The sequence below is a fragment of the Corythoichthys intestinalis genome, chromosome 10 (assembly GCF_030265065.1).
Source record: "Corythoichthys intestinalis isolate RoL2023-P3 chromosome 10, ASM3026506v1, whole genome shotgun sequence".
Lineage (NCBI taxonomy): Eukaryota > Metazoa > Chordata > Actinopteri > Syngnathiformes > Syngnathidae > Corythoichthys > Corythoichthys intestinalis.
In genome coordinates, this window is record NC_080404.1 from 58,895,834 (window position 1) to 58,911,498 (window position 15,665).

Sequence of the window (15,665 nt, forward strand, 5' to 3'; positions counted from 1 at the left end):
ACGCCATCTCTTTCAGAAATTTCGCTGTACTATGACAATACGCTTGACGCCTCGAGCATCGTCTCGGGAGACGAATCCCCCGTCCGTTTTTATGTCCGAAGCACGACGACAGGTGAACGGTGAGCACGGCGAGAAAAAGACGGGCCTCACCAGGTGGTCTGATTCCCATGTGCTGTTGGCCGTCCATGACGAAGCCCCCCATCGGCTGACCATCTGGATTATAGGGAGCTCCTTGACTTACTGTGTGTGTGTGGAGGAGGGAGAAACAGTGGTCAATTAGCGTGTTTAATTAAGGTTCAGTGGCCGAAGCGGGATCATCTGTCGAACGCCGCACGCACGAGCAGCGGCGCCAGTGCCCGTTGTCTTCTAACGGACTTTTTACACCACTAAGCCCCTGGTGGGCTTTAATGTAAAGTTTACACACTCAATCCATTACAAAAAAATATATATACATCCGTAGTATTTCATTAAATGACTTTTGTGGACAGTGAGAGTGAGCAGCCAGTCTCAATTTGTTCCAGTCTGCAGGAGGGATGCACACATGAGCAGTCACTGTAGGATAAATAGATCTCCAAGGAAATGAAGGAAAGAAGTTCGGGGTGACTTAAGAAGTGTTGCGTAGACTTCATAGTGATATTGACGGGTCAGATTCCACCTACAAGTAGGGGGCCATCCCACATTCCGCTTCAGTTATTCACAGTCGGTCGCAGCGACACACGCAGCGATCCAATGCTGGATTTAGGTTGAAAAAGTACGAAAGCTGTACCGCACACTAACAGGGAAGATTTTGTCTCAGGAGTGATTTGTTCGAGCTGAGGATTCAAGGTAATTATATTTTTCATTTTTTCACAAGAATTTTCAACATAAGAAGCTCTTTGTTTTAATGCTGCCGCCACATTGTCTAACAGACTAGCATCATTCTTCGATATAGTTACGTAAAATAAATGCCAACTGCACATTTTTTGTTGCTTTTAACCAAGAATCGAGACTGTTTTACATCCATAGCTATAAAAAATTCAGGGATTTAAGCAGTTATTCACAAGAATTTTCAGCGAAAAAAACTCTTCGTCTGTGATTCCGCTCGGTCAGCTTTGACGGCCGGGCCAACAACGCAGGCCCCCTATGAATCGGCCCTGCGCCCCATCAATATCATTATGAAGTCTATGAGTGTACTTTTCCCTTAAACTGTTGTTTTGTTCATGTGTTTTAGGCTTTGGTCTTTAGTTGTTGGTTGTTCCAAGCTAACTTAGCCAGGAGGCATGGTACACCCAGAACTGGTTGCCAGCCAATCGCCGGTGTTAGTTTTGAATTTTCTATTCCCAGGTTCCGACAGGCGTTCTTTCTTTCTGCCTTTTATTAATGCATTGTGTACTAGGGCTGCAGCTATCGAATATTTTAGTAATCGAGTAATTCTATCGATTAATGGAGTAATCGGATAAAATATTTTTTTTAGGTAAAGAGCAATTATAAATATACATGAGAAAAAAGGACATTTAATCCAATATTGAACCATTTTCAGTCAATCAATGTCTTTATTTTCGATGTACATTGTTGAAAACAGCCAACAATTGCATCTCAGATGTGACTAGAAAAAAAAATTCATTGCTTTCACTCAAAAAACTTCTAGATCTTATAAAAAAACAAAACATATTTCTTTCCTAAAAATGTAATTACGCTTGATAACACACATCACTTGAAAGCTACGTGTTTTTCCCACGTGTTTCAATTGAATTTCCATTTGTGTCAAGCTATTTTTAAGGTCTAGTGAAGTTTTAAGTTAGTCTAAACTGTAAGTACTGATAGAATTTGGAGTTTTTGCAGTGTTCAAAATAAATGTATGATACCTGCTGTATTGGAGCACATTAGGGACCAGTGCTACTTGGTGTTTTATTCAGCAATGACTACTGAGCTAAAACTGAAAGTTAGCTTTATTATGTTTTAATTTGACACCGTCATCACTCTACAGCGTTGTGTTTTTACTAGGGCTGTCAAAATTATCGCGTTAACGGGCGTTAATTAATTTTTTAAATTAATCACGTTAAAATATTTGACGCAATTAACGCACTATGCCCGCTCAGACAGATTTAAATGTCAGTACAGTGAAAGGCCAACTTGTTAATTGTGTTTTATGGAGTTTTCCCGCCCTCTGCTGGCGCTTGGGTGTGACTTGCATATGTTATGTGGCGTAATGTCGCCCTCTGCTGGCGATTCAGTGCAGCGGATTATTTGGGTTTCGGCGCGCTTTTCTGACGTGATTATATGTCGACGTGAACTCACACGAATAGACAGTGCTATTCAGACCAGCTAACGTCCGCATCCAGTATTCAGTGGCAGTTCTCATAGCCCCATCACACTGTTTGTGTCTAATACATGCATCGCTTGTGAGTTATATTCCTCCTTTGTTTATATTCATGAGCATTAGATAATTATTGATGATGTATATTTGAATTTGTTCACATATATGGTGAAATGCAGTTACATTGTTAGATGCTTGTGAGCTAATTGGCTAGTGCTACTGCTCAAATGGACACGTGTGTGTACATTTTATGTTATTTTGTGATTTATGCAAGTTATTGACACATTGCCTTGTTATTTTCAGTTTTACAAAAATACAAGAAACGTGCTCCTGTCAAAAAGAGATGACTTCAGTAAAGCCCATGCAACTTTGCCACACCGTCTGATTTCTTTTTGGAACTTATGTTCGCTATCTGTCAATTTGTGTACTCACACACATTGAGGACAGAATAGGGCTACTAGTTTATTTTTTGATTGAAAATTTTACAAATTTTATTAAAACGAAAACATTAAGAGGCGTTTTAATATAACATTTTATCCATGGATCATTTTAACAGAATGTTAATAATGTTAATGCCATCTTGTTGATTTATTGTTATAATAAACAAATACAGTCCTTATGTACCGTATGTTGAATGTATATATCCATCTTGTCTTATCTTTCCATTCCAACAATAATTTACAGAAAAATATGGCATATTTTATAGATGGTTTGAATTGCGATTAATTGCGATTATTTACGATTAATTAATTTTTAAGCTGTAATTAACTCGATTAAAAATTTTAATCGTTTGACAGCCCTAGTTTTTACAGATTAAATAAAGCCTGTATGTAAGACACGTCAGCCGCGCATCGACAGTGGTCATAATCAATAGAAACCTAGCCCTCTGAAGGGCTAACGTTACGTGAGCGAGTGACAGTAAAGTTATATTTATTAGCGCCGAGAAGTCGACTAACGCTGGCCAGACGCGGTCGAGTCTCATTTCGCATCTAGTTCTAAATGCATGCGATATCTATGAGACGCATCGGACACTACCTGCTACCACACTAGCATCATGCAGGCGTAGTTTTTAGCAACGTTGGCGTAGCTTGTAGCGGCTGTCGGCTGCAGTAAGGTTTTTTTTAAAAAATTGTTTCTTCCTCTACGCACGTGACGTCAGCGCGTTGTCCCGCATTAAAAGTAGTCCGGGCAAAACGTGATGCTTAGAGCTGGCAAAATTAAACGATTCCTTGAGCTGAATAAAATTACTCGGATCAGTTTTTAAACTCGAGTTACTCGAGTATCCGTTTCAGCTCTATTGTGTACTAATGTTCTTTTTGTTATTTGGTAAATGGTGTTACACTTATATAGCGCTTTTCCACCTTTCAAGGCGCTCAAAGCGCTTTACACTATCTCACCATCCACCTACTGGTGACGCAGCACCAGGAGCAACGTGGGGTTCAGTGTCTTGCTCAATGAGACTTAGACGTGTTCATCAGGGCGGAGAATCGAACTCACAACCTCTGGTTTGGGGGACAATTACTCTACCACTGAGCCACGTCACCCCACATTTCAAATGGAACACAGCAGGAGGATTTTTGGGGGTTCCGTTTGTGTTACGGGGTTTTAGTCGTAAATCGGTTGTACAAGGAAAAAAAACACATTTAAAAAAAAAAAAAGGAAAAAAAAGGTAACACCCAAAAATGAGAACTTTTTAACAATCCATTAAAGCCAAGAATGATGGAAGAAAAAAAATATTCCTAGTAATTAAAACTTTAAAAAATGTACACCATTTAACAAACTATGGAATTTTTTAATTTTTTTTTTTTTTTTCAAATGATGTTCCTGAAATGGCGTCATCCTTTATGAATGAATTCTTGCTGCTCTGCTATTGAGATTCCTCATCTGAGATGGGATACTGTCAATTCCATCCGGAATTCACCATGGTTACTAAAATGGCACACTGTTTATTTGCTGAAGGTTGCCACTTGCTCATGTCTGCCAATATGCAAAAGTTTCCGTTTTTTTTTCTTCCCAACAACAGATTTCACCCAACAACAGATTTCAAGAATGCATTCGTGCAGAATGAAATTTCACACGCCTCTAATAAATACGTACATAACGGCAACTGTTGCTTTCTGTCGGAGCTTTGTACTGACATGATCTGTAAAATCCAGTTTGGTGTCGCATCATCGCGCTGCCGGTGATTGTAAACTTTTATAGCAAAGTTTGATTTTGCGTCGACTCCCGGTGTTCGGCAATTCCTTACTACGCTGCAAAACGTCCTAGCATTCGCACATCAGTTAGAAGCGGCGAGTACTCATCATTTTTGTTTTTATTTAGTTTTTCAGTACCTTTTCATTGCCTCAAAAATACTTTTTGCATGTATTACCCTCTCATACTTTTAAACATTGTGGTTTTTTTTGTGTTAGCTTCGAAGCAGTTGAGCACATTAGTCACGTGGCGTATTTAAACCGTCTTCATTTGATATACCTACATATAAGTATTTTCTTATGGCATTTTTTTAGTACGTTGGGAAATGTAGTTTTGAACTGCTGAGTTTGGAAACATGCTGGTTGAATAGTTTGCACGCAAACAATAACAAATAAAATGACAATCTAGAACACTGAATGAGAACAAAAATTGAGTGGGAATAACAATTTTGCAACAACAATTGTCGTGATAGTAATTTGTAAAAATGTTTAGTTGGCACATAGCCTATCGTGTGTGTGTGTATATTGACTGGACTGCATTTCCATGGGTCTGCATCATATATATATATTTTTAATGCGTCTGCATCATATATATATATTTTTTAATCATTATTATTTTATTGTTGTTGCGTTTTTATTGTTTGAGGATTTTTAGTAAGAAATAAAGCCTGTTGAGTAAAAAAAATATTTCCATATAGTATAAAAAATATATACCGTATTGGCCCGAATATAAGAGTGTTTTTTGCACTGAAATAAGACTGAAAAAGAGGGGGTCGTCGTATATTCGCGGTCTAGACATTATACCCATTCACGACGCTAGATGGTGCCAGATATCATTGAAGCGATGTTCTGTCATGATAGATCTCAGCTACTCTCAAGTTAAAACAGTTTGCATTATTTTATTGCAATGTTTTTCCTTATTCAGATGTTTCAAGACTACAGTTACAGTTAGACTTCACTTTCATGGTTGATGCAGTTATTGCAATTTTGTTGTTTTATCACAATAGATTGGTTTATTTACATTTCAAAAACCAGTTTACAGATTTAAATGTTCGGATATTAAGATTTGAATGAGGCAAAATAACATGCTTTTTCTCTCAAATATATTGTTATAATCATTTGTATCAGATGTACTGTAATTATTTTCTGCATAAAAATTAGTTTGGTGTTCAAAAAGTCTCTTCAAACTTGAGTCTTGAAAAAGAGGGGGTCGTGTTATAATCAGGGCCGTCTTATATTCCGCCCAATACGGTACTATATGGCGATATATACTGTATATATATATTTTTTTTTCATTAAACTGATTTTTTCTATGCAGATGGAGGAGGCACACTTTAAAGACATTAAAGTGATATAGGCATCTTTGAAAGAAATTCAAGTATCTCGAGGCCGGGCCGTGTGTCCTCTTTTTCGGGAATCAAAATATGGTCACCCTACCTTAACCCAAATATTGGCTGCATGTAAACATGGCTATTGTGGACTCGGACACTTTTTTGACACTGCCAGTAGGCATCGTATCTATTTGGACTGTCAGCGAACGATCGCTGCCGGGCCTCCATGTCCAGATGGATTTGATGTCTGGTGCGTGTCACGAATTGGAGTCTCGGCACGGACAAACAAGTGAAATCCGAGAGCGCCGCGCCGGCTTCCATTGTGACGCCCTGATAGAAATCCACTTAGCTCCCACTGAGGCCGTCTACGGGTCAACCCGAGCAGAAGCGAGATCTCGGCCCCTCTGGATGCCTTTGAACTTTACTGCGGCCCCTAATGCCGCCCTGACCTCTCACCCCTATTACAGGTAATAAAGTTTACAGCAGCCCAAACTAAGCTGCGTAAAGGAGGGTGGGGGGGGAATAAGCACTCCAGCCCAAATGGCAGGGGGAGTGTGGCAGGCGGTCTGGAGCCAAAAAGACAAACAACAAAACTGTGTCAGATACATTCAAAGACTCGCCTGCACGGTTGGACTGGTCGATCATGGGCTGCACTATTCTCCTCCTAGCGTTGATGAACCTGGAGGAGGCAGAGGAAAAAGAAGATTAAAAGAGACGACCTTGAAAGGCTTGTAAGACAAGATAAAAAGAAGCACGCGTTGCTCTTTGAGTAAGAATAATCATTCAAAAACGGGGAACACCAACTTGACTTTTAACCCCAGAAGCCCCCCCCCCCCAAAAAGTCTCAAAGCTCATTCCAAAGGAACATGTGGTGCTGTAACTCATAAAGAATAGAAAAAGAACAAAGACACGTTTAGGAAAGGGGGAATCAGACCAATGTACTGATAGTCAAGTGGGGTTGAGCCGGGGTCCCTCAAAGGGCAAGTTTGGGCCACTCACTTTAAGGCATGCCATTACTAACAGCCGACAAAGTCATGTGTAAATATCAAGAAATAATATTACAAAAATATACATTTGCAATTGTTATCAATTTCTTTGCCTTGATTCATTTGAGGTCAAAAATGACTCCAGAAAAGCATCCTTAACCTTTAAATTAAATAAATATTCTAAAAGCATGGGTAAATATTTCATATAAAAAAAAACAGAGAGACAGCGAGAACCTGCTATTTGCCATGTGGTAAAATGGATTTTGCCATGTGCCATTTTTTTTTTGCCTTGTGGCATATTTTTTTGATTCTGCCATGTGTTTTTTTTTCTTTGCCATGTGGCAAAATGGATTTTGACATATGGCATTTTTTTGGTATGTGGAAAAATGGATTTTGGTTTGTGGCTTTTTTATGGGGGAGTATGTGGCATTGACACTTTACAGAGTATGGGTGTCCGTTGAATGTCATTGCGCTGTGATGTTAAGTGCATGGCCAAAAATCACAGCCACACATGTTTTTCTGCCATTTAAAATGAATACAAAATTTGGCCGTGCATAGCTGTCAATGGCATAGACATGCATGGCCTGCAAAACTGCCATACACCCCCAAAAATGCCCCCCCCCCCAAAAAAAAAAGCCGTCAATGGCATGGACATGCAGGCCTGCAAAACTACCATTTACCCCCAAAAATGCCACATACACAAAAAAAACAAAAGTGACATACAGAAAATCCATTTTGCCATATACCAAAAAAATGCCACATGGCAAAAAAAATCAACAGTTTTGACTGGGGTTAAAAAAAAAAAGAGAAGAAAAAGGAATATAATACATGGTTGCTTTTGCATTAGAAGCAAAGCTACCATCAATGATTAAAAGAAAAACAAGATAATACCCACTTTTTTTTTTCTTTTAATATGCCTAAGTTGAAAAGTGAATGAACATAAATCATTTTTGTGAACTAAATTGAACAGCACAGTACAGTTTCATTAAAAAATTACTTTCATAGGGAGCTAATCATTAACCATGTTAAGTTAAATTGAAAATTTCCCCAAAAAATAGTAAAAGCATTCATTGGATTGTGCTGCTTGCTTGTTCTTTGTCAGCTCCTTTCTAGCAAACGCAATGCACGCACGCACGCACGCACACTGACCCGCTGTGACCTAACCCCTGGTGAATCCACCCTTTGACCAGTGCGATGACCCCGAGGAAAGCGAGGCCTCTCGGGGATTTGGGGACTTGATTTATGTGTTCCTGCTGTCGCCCCCGCCGGACTCTTGTGTTTCACGTCTTAAAAGAGGTGCATTAGCCAAAAGTAAAGGAAACAAAAGTCCCCGAGAAAGCCCAGCATTTAAAGGGCCGGGCCCCCGAGAGCCGCGGGAGAAGGAGAGGAGCAAAACAAAAGGGATGCGTTTGACCCCTCATTACTGAAGGGACGTGTCTAGTTTGGATACACAGCGCTGGCAGATTAACAAAAAAAAAACAACAACTGATATATAGCGAAGGATTGCACGTCAGTCGTCCAAATAAGGAAAAAAAAAAACTTTGAATTATTGAGTTATTACAGTTTTATGTTTTAAAGCGAGTCATCAAACTTGGCTGCCGCGTTCCGCCCACGCAGAATGACGAAAAAACAAAACATTAGGGCAAGTGAGTGGCGCCCATTTGTCTAGTATTCATTAATCAAATTTGGTAACTATTGGAACAATATTACAGCAGGGCCGAGAACGAAAAGCGGTTTTTGTCATGTGGCATTTATTTATCTATTTATTGCTATGTGGCAAAATTGATTTTGCCATGTTTTTTTTTTTTTTTTTTTTTTTTTTTGCAATGTGGCAAAAATGATTTTGCTATGTGGCAAAATGGATTTTGCCATGTGGCATTTTTTGCCATTTGTTTGCCATAAAATGCCACATGGCAAAAAAAAAAAAAAAAGCCACATGGCAAAATCCATTTTGCCACTTGGAAAAAAAAAATACACATGGCAAAATCAATTCTGCCACATGGCAAAAAAAGCCATCAATCAAATTTGGTAATCATTGGAACAATATTACACCAGGGCCAAAAACGAAAAGTGTTTTTTGCCATGTGGCATAATTGATTTTGCCAGGTGTAATTTTTTTTTTCCAAGTGGCAAAATGGATTTTGCCATGTGGAAAAGTTTATTTTGCCATTTGGCATTTTTTGCCATAAAAATACCACATGGCAAAAAAAAAAAAAAAAAAATGTCACATGGAAAAATCCATTTTACCACATGGCAAATACCACTTTTGGTTCTCGTTGTCACTCCAATATAAAGGCAAGTTGTCTTCATAAGACCCATTGAAATGGACAGAATAACCTTAAAATGGCCGCTACAACTAAAATGACAGGCTTGCTGTGTCTTTTGAAACAGTAAGCATCTTTCCAGGACAAAAAGTATGTCGTCGAGAAATGATGAAAAATATCTGCTTCAAACCAAAATGGCAGACCATCTTTGCGTCTTGAGACTTTTTTTGTGGATTCACCTCTGATAGACACAATTTCTCATTTAAGCAAAAGAAAATGAGGGGGATTCTGTGTCTGTTTTGGGGGTTTGAGGAATGCCAGAATGCACTGACATGGCAGCGCACCATCAAATGAGGGAACGTCTGGAGTTTTATCACCAACACCCGCCTTCCCCTCCCTGGCGGGGGCCGGTTTCACTGGGGGTGATATGGGAGCGTTGAGGAGCATTCCTCTAACTCCTCTCCTCTTTACAGAAGGTCAACCGCGGGCCAGCGCTTGCTAACTGTTGACCCACACACACACACAACCCTCTCTCTCGCTCTCTGTGTTTACAGTATATCACTTAAAAAAAAAAAAAAAAGAGTCTTTTTATATTCTCTTCTGCAACACATCCCCAAGCACGCTGATGCAAGACCAGAGTTTTGGGCGAAGCGCACTTCTTCGAAAGCTAAGGGTTTGTTTTTTGGGGGTTGCAACGGCCATAGACAAAGCTAGATAAGATTACTTAGTCATTTTAGACAGATTACTATTACTACTGTACATACAAATCTGCATTAAAATACTATCTTATTCTAGAGAGCATCTTGAAAACAGCATCTATTCGGCCCCGCTTTCCTTGCAGCTACTAAGACAACTCTTACACTGGAAGAAACGGACCTATTTTTAGAATGTGGAATAGTTTTCATTTCAGCTACAACCAGGGATGTTGCACTAACACAAATACATACAATACACATGCTATTGACTGAACAACTAAAATGACTTTTTTGGCCAACGATATTGGAGTGTAGGGGTGGGTTACAGAGGCTCAATGATATAGGGGTGGGACCCTCTGAGTATATCACCACACGACATAAGGATCTCACAATATGGCGATACAACAATTATCAATACATGGGTCAGGGAACCAGTCTAGGTTATTCTACAAAACAACAAACAGAAAAACAAGCCATTTTCATCCTTCTGTGAACGTTCGTTCATTTGCTGCCATCCCTCCCACTTCAAACGGATTGGACGACAGTGGCATCCAATACTAGCCATTGAGTTCATTGGGGCATTTCACATAATTGGTTTCAATTGCTTTTTAAGTCTCCTTAGGCAGAGGGTTCACTTACTTATTTTTTCCCCCTTCTGTCATTGTTTGCATGCTATCCTCATTAAAATATAAAAACTTATAAATGTTTGGGTGGTTTTGGTTAAAGCAGACACTGGATTTTCATCTGTGCGATTTTGACATTGATCAGCTCACATTTGATGGTGATTTTATGCAGAAATGTGAGAAAGGTTCAGATACTTTTTCATACCACTGTATACATGTTTGTTTCTATTGGCAGTGCCATTGTATTCCTGGATTAGTTTGTTACTTTTTAGCACTTAATAAATCAAATAAAAACCTGATCCTTTTCACCCGATTCCGATCCTCCGAAAAAAGGCGCAAACGGCCCAATTCCACATCACGTGATCGGATCGGCGACATTCCTAATATTGCTATCTTCACCACCTGACAAAACAATTCAGAAAGTATAATACTTTGCTCTCAATAGCAATAATTCTGACAAATAAAATAAATGATGCCGTTAGTGTTGTAATAGTTTGCCTTTGATAATTGCCACGATACCTTGAAACCCAAACAGCGGCATGACAATTTGACAGCAGGACAGAGATATTTGGACATTTTATCAGTGATACAACATGATATTTATCACCTATGAGCAAAGTACCTTCTAAGCTGCACGCGCGCACAATTGCGCACTGCTTGCACATACTCGGCGCGCAAGAAAATCTATGCAGCGCACAAAATAAAATTCTACAGAAACGTATTGTAGCGTCAATAGGACTACTGTCTGTCAGCACCTCAGTGACGTGTCACCGCGACGCTCTCATTGGTGCTTTCGATAAGGCAACGCGATGCTCCTTTTGGTGGAGAAAAGCAAGCATGACTCCCGTGCTGATGAAACAACATTCTGCTCCCAAACGTTGCCGGCGCTACAGTATTAATTACTATCTGTTATTTATTATTATCTATTTACACTGAGAACAAGGGAATTTAACTAGTTTTAAGGAGGTGTTTTTGCAGTGTTTTGCAGCTGCTTCGATATGGAAAATAGGAATCTTGAGTGTCCTTATTGTCTGAATAGTTTTAATGTGGGAGTTTGATGTACTGTACTCCCATTGTGCTTGTTCATTATGTTTTATTTATTAACTCACCCATGCCACAACTGGACCTTACCCAGGCCAAAGCAGGACTGGAAATATATTTAGGTCTTTTCATTTTAAGCGGGCCAAATCAATGACTGTAATTTTGGGACTATAAGCCGCTACTTTTCCCCCTCATTTTTAATCCTGTATTTTATAGTCCTGTGCGGTTTATTTGTTGATTTATTTGAATGAACAGGTAACACTTTATTTGACAGCGGCTTCATAAGACTCATAAAATCGTCTTAATTATGACATGACACTATCATGGGCATTAGTGAATGCTTATGACAGATGTCATTAAGTGTCATCCGGTAAATTTTATCCAGCGCGGATCTTTTACATCCATTCAAAAGTGAGATCATTTACCGGATGACACTAAATGACATCTGTTATAAACATTCATTAATGCTCATAGCAATGTCATGTCTTAGTTATGATTGTCTAATGACAGTCTTATGAGGCCACTGTCAAATAAAGTGTTACCACATACCATAACAAGCAATTAATGAAACAACTGGAACAGTAACTGAAGAAATAATTAGCACAGAAAATGAATTTTGATTGTTATTTACATTTGTAGCGCTGCAATGCATGCGAGGAGGCATGATGGACAACAAACCTGTTGACAACAGTTGGCAGAAGAGGTTGACTGTCACCCCCAAGGGAGTAATGGTGGCCAAATGAAGCTTCTTGAAAGAATAAAGCTTTGCAGGCAATTTGTTCAAAGCTTCTTGGTGGTTCATTTGGTCTTATGACAGTCGTATGATGCCGCTGTCTAATAAATTGTTAACGGTTAATATCTTTTATGTAAATACCTCACAATACAGTGAGGAAAGCTGCGGCTTATAGTCCAGTGCGACATACTAACGAACAAATGCCATTTTCGTGCCAAATTTGGTGGGTGGCAGCTTACAGTGCGAAAATGACGGTATGTTAAAAGTAAAGTAATGGAAATTGCTGCTGTAATTTTGTTCTTTTAATAAGCCATGTAACTTGCTATGACCCGAGGTTTTGAACAGGCGTGATACTGGTGTGTGTGGCCACATGTGTACACATGTGATGTTGCTCACCGTGGTGTGCTCAGGGAGCTTGTGTGTCTGCTCAGACACATGCAAAATTAGAGGGAACATTGCCTATGAGCACAATATTTCCCCATCTGCCGGACTCCACTCTATCTGAACGTACCACAAGTTACAGAAAATATCAGCATACTTTGATAGCATTCAAACATAATCAATCACTCATGATACCAACAACGTCACAAGACTTACTTTCCCACCGCGTGTACATGCAACAGTCCATAGTGAAAAAAAACACCTTCATTTTAGAGTGCACCATCACGCCCCGGCATGTATTTGATTCCTCGTTTTTATCACGCCTCCCATCCGTGGTGGAAAGTGGCGGTCCAGTTCCGACTCATACCGGACGACCGACCCCTCCCCACCCGCCATCGTTCCCCTCCCTCGCTTCTCCCGCCAGCTTCCGGCCCCTGACGTACTCGTATCTGAGGCCAGATGCACCATGGGGCCTGGAACAAAAGAGAAAATGCCTCTCATCATAGCAGCCGGGGCACCGAGAGGCAGAAAGGAAAGAAGAGGGGCGGGGGAAATAAGGAAAGCAGACCCTCTCGCCGTGAGCGTTAACAAGGCGAGAAACACCGAGAAGACGAGTAATCGGCCAGCTCCTCTTCACCTTCGCGCGACCCCCCCGGCCACCGTACATGCCTAGTGTTAACGGCCTCTCCCAAGGCTCCCCTTTTCTGCCGTGCTATTTTGGTCCAAAAGAGGGACACGCGTATGGGGTGACCCCAAATAAAAACGTAGCCCCAGCGCCTCGCCGCGGGAGCCGAGCGCCTGGAGTTTGGAGTCCCGGCAGGGGTGCGGACACACGCATATAGACACACACACACATGCCGTCCATGTGTTGCGCCACAACTGAGGATGGCATGCGGTCTTTGTTGATGCACCTCCCGAATACAGAGAGACATCAACGCTTCACGGCCTTCAAAGTGTGCACAACTTGGAGTTAAACCAAGTTTGTTTTTTTTGTCTCGAAGCTATGTTTCAAGGCTTTTGATCTGTTATTATAGCGCTCTAGCGTCCCCAGCCTGGAGGATGACGTCGGCAGGGTCACGATTTCAGCCGATTTAGAATTCAGCCCATTGAGGGGGAAGATTCAGAACAAGGAAAATGCGACAGGGAGCAGCCATCATTGTTCCAATCTCTCTACTCCAATATTTTAACAGGATATTCTTTTTCCAAATAAATGGTATGGTCATGACAAATAACAGTCTTGTGCTAAATGAAATATGAAAATGCATTTATTCAGTACGACAGGGAAAAATGACTGCATAATGGTCAAAACTGTTGACATCTGGCACCTCCCAAATAGTATTTTATGCCACCGGAGTTAGTCCGGGTTTTGTCATTTCCCTGCCCCGGCTTTGTAGACGGAGGAAAGAGCGTAAACAAAACAGGGGGCATGACAGCTAGCTGACGTGCTAACCCAAACCGAGCAGCTGTTCCAATCTTTTTTGCCTTTCGAAAATGATAAATGACACAAAACTACCTCAACTCATGTCACACACGGCAGCGGGATTGATTGTCTTCACCGATCGGGCGGTCCCTGGCGGCAAGCGAGTTACGGCTCGTCGTTCTGCTGCGGCCACGGCGGGCGCGCAGTGCTCGTCGCCCGGAATGAACGACGAAAATAGACCATTATTGGTGGACAAACTGGCCGTCGTCAGAGCAGGGGGGCTGCTCGTGGGCAAGCCGAGGAAAGCGCATTCTCGGCGGGCACGCAAAGAGGACCGAGCGGGCCATATCGGTTGGCCCCCGGCGGCGAGCGAGTTACGGCTCGTCGTTCTGCTGCGGCCACGGCGGGCCGGCAGTGCACGTAGCCGGGAATGAACGCTGAAAATAGCCTATTCTCAGTGGACAAACCGGCCGACGTCAAAGCGGGGGGCCGCTTTCTCGGCGGGCACGCCTTTATCAGCCGGCGACCATGGTGCGCGACAGGTCGTCGGCCGTGAGGCCTTCTCTGTGGTTTGACACCTCCTTATTAAAACGTTTGCCATGATCCCAGTATCTGACATAATATAAAACACGAAGCTTACTCACTTACTTGTCCTTCCAATGGTTCCACGGATGTCGGACTTATTCTGCCCATCACTTTAAACAAGAATCTAAAAACCCTCACACCACTCTCCCTGGTGTAGCAACAAAAGCCTGCAGCACATTGGGCTGGCATGACGCAAAAAATAAAGGAATTAATCCACAAAATCAGCTGATCCGTAGTAGAATCCTCAGTCCTTCTGCATGCTATAGTGATGGCTGCATTGAGAAGATGATCTCTACCGCTGACGTCACATTCTCCTCCTTCCTCGATCCAGACGCTGGCCGCAAGTCACTCATTTTCATGGCGCAGGAGGGATTCAAAAAATTTGAATAAATATATCGATCGCTTCCACACACATCCAAGCGGTCCGTTTCATTCAAAAGCATAAAACATTGCGTGTAAAATGAAATAAACATGCTTTTTGGTGTCACAGGCACTTTAAAGGTAACATCACAGCGCTCATTTATTGAAGTCATCTCACCTCCCTCCCTTTTCCACTAGGCTACTTGACTTTCACTCATCAATGTAGCTGCGTTTCAATCTTTGTACACTTTAACGGTTAAAACTGGCGCAGCTGTAACGACCCGGGCCGGCAAAAGACCTCCTACCTGGCCAAAAGGCCAAACTCCACGTGGTCACCTTAGTCTTAACCCTTTGTACTGACTCCATTTTGAAAGCTGGAAAAAGGCTTCGAAACACACGTTGACAATTTATTCTAAGTCGAAAGAAATAATAAAGCACAGAGGGACCCACGTGAGGATTCAGGGTCACTATTTCACAAGTCAACAAAAGGTTCCTGAGAAAAATTACAAGGATTTGTTAAACATTCACTCTTTTTGAAGGCTCTCGCGGGGAGGGCTGTGGGCAGAAGAAGGGTGTGCTTGGGCATTGCTTAGGATTATTGTCTGTTTGTGGATTGGACGGGAGGATCCGGGAGTTACTGTTGGCAGGGCAACGAGGGTTGTGGATTTTTTTCACCTCAGCATCAAAAGGGCTCTTGGAGTCTTATCAGCCGTGTTATCAGTTGGATATCGGGCATTTTCCGACATTCCTTGCGTTGG

At 41.4% G+C, this 15,665-nt stretch overlaps 1 protein-coding gene across 3 annotated transcripts in view; it reads right to left on the reverse strand.

The window, feature by feature from the left end:
• LOC130923319 (homeobox protein Meis1) overlaps positions 1 to 15,665 on the reverse strand; it is a 166,035-nt gene that overhangs the window by 14,159 nt on the left and 136,211 nt on the right. For 2 of the 3 annotated variants that reach the window (XM_057848949.1, XM_057848948.1), the window contains exons 10-11: positions 6,440 to 6,498; positions 151 to 240 (exon numbers count right to left, since the gene is read on the reverse strand). In XM_057848949.1, the coding sequence (XP_057704932.1) occupies positions 151 to 240; positions 6,440 to 6,498 (149 nt within the window). The remainder of the gene's footprint in view (positions 1 to 150; positions 241 to 6,439; positions 6,499 to 15,665) is intronic. The other variant, XM_057848950.1, reaches the window with a different exon arrangement.